Source organism: Diachasma alloeum, unplaced genomic scaffold, assembly GCF_001412515.2.
Source record: "Diachasma alloeum isolate Michigan unplaced genomic scaffold, Dall2.0 Dall_scaffold_00461, whole genome shotgun sequence".
Lineage (NCBI taxonomy): Eukaryota > Metazoa > Arthropoda > Insecta > Hymenoptera > Braconidae > Diachasma > Diachasma alloeum.
In genome coordinates, this window is record NW_021680594.1 from 860 (window position 1) to 11,137 (window position 10,278).

The window sequence follows — 10,278 nt, forward strand, 5'->3', positions numbered from 1 at the left end:
AATTTCACGAGCGTCAAATATCGCGAGGGTCACAAGGGGATAGTCAAATTTCACGAGTCAAACGTTGCGAGGGTCACAAGGGGATAGTCAAATCTCACAAGGATCACAAAAGGATGATCAAATTTCACGAGAGTCAAACGTCACGAGGGTCTCGCGGAGATGGTCAAATTTCACGAGGATCAAATAATTCCTGCACTAGCCCTGTTTCTCCATGCACAACCGAATTGAATAAATGTTATTATTGGAATTTCCATTGCCGGTGATGTTGAATCTGAATCCGAAGTCGGGTTTTGCAAGTTGCGGTTATGCTTTCTTATTTATAATAATTCAATGTTTAAACCATCATATAGCAGATACGGTTGCAGATAGATAACAAAGTTTCAAACAAAAAATTTAGAAAATATAAAAATACACATTTTTTGTTCCATGACTTTGTTCCCTAACTATAATAGATAACGAGTAATCGGGGGTGGGAGCGAAGCGGGCGGTGCATTAGCTCCTGGGTGAGGTGTCGGCGGTAAGCGCGTAGACCGCCCGCGCTCTCACTTAATGGGCTATATATCTCTGCAAATAATGGAGATATGACAAAACGACACACCATTAAATCTATGTATTTTTTATGAGTGAACTAGTTTGACGCTAATTTTTTTTCCGTATCTTGAAGCATTTACTCAGGAAACAGTATTAAACAAAAACGTAGGATGTAATTTGCCTCATAATTCAGCAAAAGAGCGTAAATATTCCATTAACGGCTAGGTGTAGACAGACAGTTGCGAAATTTGACCCTTGTGACATTTAATCCTTGCTCCATTGATCACGAGAAGTTCAATTATTACATCGTCTAATATTTATTAACTTTATTTTAAACATCTATTCCTTCTCAATGTCCATTGAAGCAAGTGGAGTAAAAAGTCATGCCGTTGTCGATCAAATTCAAACGATTTAAACGGAGCGCCAGGCGTTCGGCGCCCTAAAGGCTGCGCAGTGGGACTCAAGCGCGGAGTGGGGGACCTGTGGGACTCGCGTCCGGCATTACTGGAGAGTAGTGCCTCCGGGTCTGACTCCTCGCATGACTCATCATCTGTCTCATCTGTTGTAGCTCCTTCTTCCTCAACTGTCTATAGACACAGAGGAGATATCAGACAGATTATCATTTATTCGAAAACTACACTGAATCTAGTTTTCTTTCAATTACATCGAAATTTTTACGCAATAATTTTATGCATATGACAGATAAATCTTCAAAAATCGGAAATTTGATCATTTGAGATCGATTATTGATTTTTTTGCCCTGTACATCTCATTTCAAATGAGAATTTTTCGAAATTGATTACAAAACACTATACTAACATTATACTAACACTATACTCACTCATGTCCATATAAATAACTCCAAATTTTTTAACTGCTTTAGCAAAATTCGTTGCATTATCTGTGACTGTAGCCACAATTTTGTTCGTAACAAGCCCAAAATCATTGTGGATGCTCTCCAACTGGTCAGCAATTTGATCGAATGAATGAGAACCGGGAAATCGGCGACAGGCGATAGCAGCTAATATTTGCTTCAATGTGTCATCATCAATCTAGAATAAATATTCGATTCCATTTAAAGTGAATGCTAGTAGGGAACAAGACAAGGAATTGATTTTTTTAAAAATTCAATCATGCAAGAAAGAAGGTATCTTGACATGGATCTTTGAATGGATTAAACAAACAAGATACTTGAGACCGATTAATTCATAACAATTTCGTCGCATAATTGGATGTCTCATTATGCGATCAGGAGATTCAACCATTGAAGAATCTGACAAAATTTCCATAATTATTCGAACAGAAATTCTTCCGATTCCCAGAGAATTACAGACAGAACAATACAAATTAGATATTCGATTCAGCAAGTTCCTCAATTCTTATCTTGAGTGGATTGAATGAGACGGATAGTCTCCATAATAATAGTATATTTCTAACCTAGGGAGGGAAAATAAAGGATCCTCAGCCGCCAGTGCAATTGCCAGCCGAGCCGAAGGCGAGGTTGGTAAGCACGCGGCTGAGGGTCCTTTATTTTACTTCCCGTGGTTAGAACGCGATTTTCCGTCTCGGCGTAGGCGCAAAGTCAGAGTTCCCTCCCGCGAAGCGGGAGGGAAATGTAACTTTGCGCCCGCCGGGACGGAAAATTATTTCATAGGTAATCAAACTTTCGTAGTTTTCAAATTCATCAAATATAAAATTCAAATTTGACTTACCCAATGTACTGATACTCCGAGATACCGGTGACTGCTATTGCTCCCCACATCAGCAGTCGTACACACATGTGTTTGTTTAGCTAATATTCTCTTTACAGTATTCATGTTCTCATGATGCATCTTGTTAATTCGTTTCCCTAGTGTACGTCTCGACATGTGTTTTAATTTTTGATTCCCTCTCAATGGCAAATCTAAAAAAAATACATATACAATTAAATTTTAATTCTCGTAGGCGCATAGAAATATCGAGAGTGTCACGACAATTCAGTAGCAAGGCAGTGAGTTGATTTCAGGCCACACGAATGTATTCCGGAATCTCAGAGGGATAGTGGCTTTTATTTAGGACTTCTGTGGGGGAAAAATTCGAGCTACTATAAACTCAAACTACCGGTTTTGATAAAAATTCCACTATCTCTTCGAAATTTCCAGATGAGTTATAAAAATTCATGGCAAACTGTAATTTACTTGTATCGATTAAACACTTCGCTACTGAAATCACTCTGTTAATTTCTTATTTAGGTGGTATTGGAGGGATAGTTCATGTTATCATGTCGTATCATCCATTCTCTATCTATCCAATCTGACAACTCAGTAGCACAGTGGCCCAACCAGTGAAAATATCGTGAATATATTTTTCTCATGATTGGATCAATTTCCAACAAAGAGTGTCAGGAATAAATTCCTGAATAATTCCTACGTGGATAATTTGAAGTTTGCCAGATCCCACGTAGGAAAAAACGAACGGGTCGAGCTTGGCCTGTTATGTCCGGAGATGTTGCTAAGCGTCGAAGGGCAACATCGAGAGAAAAGTTATTATCGAACTAACTAATTCAATTCTAACAAAATGAAGAGTGCTAGACTCGTAATCACTTTGAGTTTTATTTTTATTCCAGGACGACGCTAAAATTTTGACTCTTCTGCTTGAATTTTGTAAATTGAATTAAGTTAGAAACATTTGAATTTATTCAGAATTTTCACAGGATGAAGGAATTTTTGGTATCAAAAGGATTACAGCCAAAAATTATGACACAATTAACTCTTCTAAGACCCGATCTGAATTTATTTAACAATGAATTTTAATTTTACAATCGAAGAAAAACAAGAGGTTTAATTCTTAATAATTCTACTTCACTTGAAATGATTTTTAGTTGCTATTCTTGAAAAATTTGCTTTTAGATACTAAGTCTGGAAAATTTCTATTTTCGATTTGGATTTTTAATTATTTGGAATTCGTGTGGGTTCTTCGACTTACTACTTGTTGTAACTCAACCCTTCAATCAGCTTGTCCAGCGGCTGCTGTGGCACCTATAATTTTCGGGGCCCCAAGACTCACAGTAGTTTTCTTCTTCCACTGTCGCTCGAAACTGTTTTTGTATTGATATTGTTCCAAAAGTTCAGTTTAATTTTTATTTGGTGAGTTCGTTCTCAAAATGTTCGCTAAAAAACACTATTCTCGATTCAAGGCTAAGATTTACCCAGTCAATTTTTCACTATATCACCTCTTTTCTGTAAGGTCACCAAAAAGAAAATCTATTGTCTTATTGGGGTGAAAAACTGACAGACCGATTCCGCGGATTGAAGTCAATTAATTGTTCTGAGGAGTGAGGGACGACTGGTTTTCCGGAATCAGGCCCAGTAACAGGCCCAAGCCCGATGGCCGGACTGCCGAATTTCGGGACCCGTTCCTCAACCGGGACCGCGCCGGACTTGGTTGAAACCTGGAATGATAACATCGAGCCAGGTCTGGGCGCCGATCTCGGCCCAGCGTTGGTTGCCAGTCTTTGGGCAGGCTCAATTAAACATGACTTAATTACATGAATATGATATGGGTGATTGAAATACAAGTAATTCAATATTACTCCTCGGCATTCGTAACAAATTCAACGAAGAAAAAAAATCAATACCGGCATGCGACTGGCGCCGGGCTGGCGGCCAAACTATTCATGGCAATTATCAATAATAACAAAAACAAAATAATTAACATTTTTTAGGATGATTTTTAGTATTAATTGTGCCTTATCTACCAAACCCGAACGCAATCATCGCTGAAAAACCAATTTTGTTACCTTAAAATATTACCCTAACGTGGGCTCGAACCCACGACCTCACGACTACTAATCCGACGCCCTAACCACTAGCCTACCGCGCAATTCATAAAATCTCTACTTTAAATCGTCCATATTAATTCCATCTCTGTTTTTTTCGATTTGAACGTTTTATTATTCAGTTGATAGAAATATTAAGTGATTCAACTGTAGTTTAATCGGTAAATTAATTCAATAATGAATAACAATAATAATAATTATTACTTACAATAATAATTGTGACAATGATGATTAATGTTGAATGACGATTCTTCTTCTTTTCGTAATAATTAGCGAGTAACATGTGACTTCAATACCTACAATGTCACCATTTTTTTACGATTACACCCTCAAAATTTTACCGTCAAGCTTCCACCCTTACCATTCAACCCTCACAATGGCAGCCTTATGATTTTTTCGCCTCTTTCCATTATTGCGATTTGACCCTGACAATTTTACTCTTCAGATTTTACCCTTATGATTCCACCCCTATGATTCCATTCTCATCATCTCACCCTTGCGATTTAACTCTTATAATTACACCAACGGCTGGAGCCCAATGACCAAGCTCCGGGCCACCGCTGGCTGGGACTTGGTTATCGAGCTCCGGCACGCCAATGTTTGGCCGAGGCTGGGCCAGATCTGTCAACCAAGGCTCGGTTATCCGCCCTTCCCCCGAGATTCAAGTCCTGGTCCTCAGGGATGGCCGAACCTCGGTCCAAGCTTGGGCGCCCAGACTTGGCAAGNCTCTTATAATTACACCAACGGCTGGAGCCCAATGACCAAGCTCCGGGCCACCGCTGGCTGGGACTTGGTTATCGAGCTCCGGCACGCCAATGTTTGGCCGAGGCTGGGCCAGATCTGTCAACCAAGGCTCGGTTATCCGCCCTTCCCCCGAGATTCAAGTCCTGGTCCTCAGGGATGGCCGAACCTCGGTCCAAGCTTGGGCGCCCAGACTTGGCAAGCCCAGGCTTGTGTCAGACTTGGCCCGTTTTTTCAATACTGGCATTTCCTATGTGGGATATGAAACGTCGATTTGCTATTTTTTATTACTATATTCTGTCGAATAGTCAATTACCATTTATCATTTTTCTATGCAGAGGATCCTCTACGGTGGAGAGGCTTGATGATGACGACAAAATCCAATTAGTCACATTTTCATGGTATTGTCTTTGGACTGTTTCAAAGCTCTTCTTTGCAGAAGGTCAATTTGATGATGTTCGTTTCTCTTCTTTGTGCTGCTCCACAAAGAAGCACAAATCGAATTGATATCGGTCAATTTGATGATGTTCGTTTCTCTTCTTTGTGCTGCTTTCGTCTCCAATTCCCCAATATAGCGCCGCTGTGTAGCTCAGGAGGTATTGTTACAGTAGACCATCCCGGAATGGCCTCTGCATATTCCCTTCACCCATCATTCCGTTCGGCAGGGGGCTCCGATGGCTTCTACCCCCTGGTGGTGAACGTTTTGTTACCACCAGATAGTAAATTGTCACTCCGGAGTTGTTTTGATACGTGCGAATCTCGTGTTGCCATGCTGAATGTTTCTCCTGGCTCCAGTGGGTTTTTCCGCTGCTGTTTGGGCGTTTTAATTATGAAATACGGTGCGTCCGACGTAGTGGAGTTCATTGGGGAGGATCTACGGTGCTCCTGGTGTTCGTTCGTGTACTGGACAACGGGCATTTCACCCCAGATGACCAATCGAGAACAAACAATACTCATTGTCAGAGTATTAAATTCAAAGTTTGGACAGAATTTTTTTTTACAATTCTCATTATCATTTTTCTCCGAAATGAAGAGTCAAGAAGCTTTAAAATCGATTTTTCTCAAATGATGACAGGTTTTAAATATTTAATCTATTTTTTTTCGAAATCTACGGAAAATTTCCGATGAAATCATGTGTGAAATATTATGGACAATTTTGATTTTCAGCCATAAAAAAATCATTCAATAGTTAATCATTCAGATTTAGCGGTTGAAAGCAAGGATTACGAAACAACGATCATAACAAATGACCGGGGAACAATGGGATTGATCCGTTTTATTATAATATCACAAGTTACAAGAAAAAATTGGGGTCTGAGTGAATGATGGCTACAGTGATACTAGGTAACACTCTTTTTGCCACTGACGTGTCAAACACTCGGTTTTAGAGGTCTGTGTGGAGGTTGTAAAACTGTGCGTCAGGGGCCTCAGTGCGTGAGGCATTTGGACAGTGCCTGAAGCACTCTCAGCCTACTCTGATACCAACGTGAACTTGATCTTATAGAGAACAGCATCGCGCATGCGCCCTAAACAAAATCAGCAGGGCTTCATCCCCCCAACCCCCTGTAGGGATTGTGGTGTGATGGGAAAGGCTTGAATCAATCCTCTACTAACAATTAATGTAAAATTGTTGTTTATTACTAAACGCGTCTTAGGGATATTTATAAGTGATGGGAGAAGATGGTGACTCCCGAGTATTCGGCGGTCAGTGCCGGACTGAATATAATATTCGCAAAAGGCTAGAATTCGGATACGCGTTACAATAGGTGCGAGTGAGAAGTAGACATTTTATTGGCGCGTGCCAGAGAGTGATGATGTCACTGATGTCCAGTCGTCTCAACTAAGCACGTGGTCGTGTCCGTGTACTAATGCATAAATGTGGATGTAGCGAGGCGCTACACCCCCAGGGAGCCTCCGTCCCCCTGGACCCCCTCCCGCGCCCCCTTCTCCATTTTGAACCTCGCATTTGACACGTCTGTGATAAAAATTACTATTTGATATTCGGTCGTTACGCTTGGTTTGAAACTCATGTGATTTGGTAAACTTCACACTCGTCTGAAACCGCGCTTCACGACCTTATATCAAAATATACAATTTTTTTCTACCACGTTTCCTAAGAATTCCGAAGATTTTGGCACTATCCGTGAGAGAAATTTGCATCACGAGCAAAGTACTTTCGGTGAGGGGGATGAATGCATGACTCTTCTGAGTATCTGGAATTCTCTTAGCTTTATCAGATCGTGCTTTTAGTGTTTTCTTTGCCGCATCATATTCTGACTTCGAGCTGAAAAAAATCCTTATTTCTTACAAATTTTGAGTCGGCCACTCATACAGTACTTTTGCTGTCAAGATTTCACACCTACCAATGTATTGGAGACTAGCACGTGATGTTAATCTTTTCAGATTCCTTCCGATCCCATCGCAAGCACTTTTTCCATGGGATGTAGCACAAAAATGCCATTCAGCGGCTATACCGAAATATTTCAAGTGAAACATCAAATCGGTGATCATAAATCGTTTCTTGAAATGACTCGGAGCGCCTCCGAGACGTAAAAACTTTCAAGCATTAAATGATGATTTAGATGTACATGTAAATGGCGACTGTGCCATGGGAATTATTATCTGAGATGATGACCATGCTTTTGTGCAGCAGACTTTCCCCAGATTTATAATAAACCACAACGGTGAATAAAGTGGCTGAGTCATTGTTATAATAAAATGACTGTCCTGAATTCTGTTCAACAAATCTATAATTTTCTGCAAAGTCGAATTTTATCATCCCTTCTTCTGCCGCTAGACTATTTTTAGTCTTGAAGATGTATTCTGCTTGTTTTTGAGCCACGAAATCGTGACTTTGAGTTTTACGATCAATTTGCAGAATTCAAGAATGAATTCATCACATAGAAGTTGTTCTGTCTCTCAAGATGTCGATTATCGTATTTCCAAACTTTGAATGTTACTGCTTCCACTGTATGTTCATCAAAGACTGCTTTTAAGTATTCAGATAAAATGGTTATTCCTGGACACATTTCACATCCATTTTCTCCTTCAGATTAACACTGTGTTGTCGGTTCTGTAACGTGGTCAATTTTTACTGGGGATAAAAATGGACGTTATCTCGCCCTTTTCCCTTGGTAAAGTCAGAAAACTGAAGCTCGATGATTGTGGGTGCCAGTTCTTTGTTTCGACGGAAACAACAAACCGAAATTGGGTCGAAGCGGAAAAATACAACAAAACCGAAGATTCAAAAACACAAAAACCTCAACCTAAGGGGGCCAAGGGAAGGGTGTTTGCGCTGCTTAGGGGGTCGGTTGTGGAGAGAGAGGTAGGTTCAGGTGGAGAACGGGTCAGTAGGCTCTTATCCTAAAAGAAAGAAACTCAAGGTCAAAATTTAATGCTAAAATGTACGGGTCTATATTGTCTCTATAATTCAACAAAAGAGTAATAATCGTAATAATCGTCTCAAAAACCCATAGTCCGCTCTGAGAGTGAGAGAGAGACCAAAAAATATATATCTATCCATCAAAATTAGTAATAATAATTCCATAATATCACAATAATATCACACTGTAATTAATATCACGCGATGTACGCAGAGACCCAAAAAAATATAATAAATCCAAAATAAAATAAGTAACCTCAAAAAATGGAACAAAAATGAGAAAAGAAAAAAAGAATATCGAATTCAATAACGAAGAAAAACTACTTATCATCCCGAATTTCAAAAATAATCCCCGACGAGGGAACGTAAAATAGATTAGGAATTTCAAAGAAAACCCGAAATTTCTAAGGCGCAGCAAATGCCAGTTACAAGAAAAATCCTAGCGCAACATAATTCTCAGAAACGCGCGGGCTCGAGAGCATAAAAAGAACACGTGGTAGCTAAAAAGACAGACGCAGCGCATAGAATCTACGGAGGCGCGACCTTGAAGCGAAAACCACATGAAAATGTCTCTAACGAAGGCGATGAACGCATGGAAAAAATAATCAATAAATTCTAACAGGCCGTCGGCACACGAAAATACTAATTATTCCGTATTTTCAAGGATATTTCATCCCGAGGCGATGAACGCAACATTGAAACGACCGGAGCGAAATGAAAATAGAACTACATCCCGAGAAAATCGAACGAACGCGAAAATCCCGAAAAGTTCTTAAATGAATAAAACGTCTAATTAATTAAGCCATAATGACTGGCAAGACCGAAAGGTAAAGAGCTCGAAGTGTTCGAGAAGGCGTCTAGCACAGAAGAGCCTCAGGAAGTCGGAAACTACACGGCTTTTATGCAAAAATCCCAACGCAAAACTTCCGAAATATTCACTCACTTAAACGACATAAAACTATCCTTCCGGGTGCGAGAGAGAAGCACGAAATCCACCATCGAAATAGAGAGACAGATGCGAAATCTCTCGCGGCGTCAAAACTCGCAAAAGCTGACAGGCGATTAATGCAATTATTGGGCGTTACTTAAGCTCTACCGCACAGAGCAAGACCTCAAAACCAATAAATTATGATCCAAAAACCCTGAGATGAGAAACGAACGCGACATTAACCCGAGACATGCGAATTCCAACACCAAACATATGTGCGAAATTCACCAACGAATATGACGCAATTTCCCACTCGCCTACGCTGTAGTCAAAATTCCTCAATCTCGCCCAATATATTACTCACGACGCTCAAAATGTTCCTAACTCACCCACTATTGTCTTACACCAACAATAACTCCCAAGTCGTGAGTAGTAAACGGTTCACGAACGGCACAATAAGTCCAAACTACTCAACACGTGGTCACTCTGACGCTGCGAGAATCGATACTGCTGTTCAATGGCGGCTCGGCGCACGGAGAGGGACGTGGACAGAGCGCCTGGATTGCGCAACGATTACATAACGGTCGGTAACCGGGATTTGTACCTAACGAAATTCAAATTTAAATAACTTTAAACAGAAATTAATTACTACAACGATTGAAATGGATGTCAGAGTGGGTTATTAACTCAAGAAAAATTTCTATTTAACTATAATCTCCTCTCCGGAGTCATATTCTCAGGATCATGGGCCTAGGCAAATAAATTACGAAAGAAACGAACATAACTTAATTACCAAAAAATGAAAACAATTAGAAAAATCGAACTCAAACGACCTTGGTGATTCACGCGAGAGCAACGGTCGGGATTGATCGCGTGACC

At 40.2% G+C, this 10,278-nt stretch overlaps 1 protein-coding gene across 1 annotated transcript; it reads right to left on the reverse strand.

Moving 5' to 3' along the window:
• Positions 1 to 1,055: 1,055 nt before the first annotated feature.
• Positions 1,056 to 9,831, reverse strand: LOC107042418. Its single transcript, XM_015263456.1, has 4 exons — positions 9,789 to 9,831; positions 2,244 to 2,434; positions 1,373 to 1,583; positions 1,056 to 1,118 (listed from the first exon to the last, which is right to left on the reverse strand). The coding sequence occupies exons 2-4, from the start codon at positions 2,397 to 2,399 to the stop codon at positions 1,111 to 1,113; spliced, it is 375 nt and encodes a 124-aa protein (XP_015118942.1). The 5' UTR covers positions 2,400 to 2,434; positions 9,789 to 9,831; the 3' UTR covers positions 1,056 to 1,110.
• Positions 9,832 to 10,278: the final 447 nt, after the last annotated feature.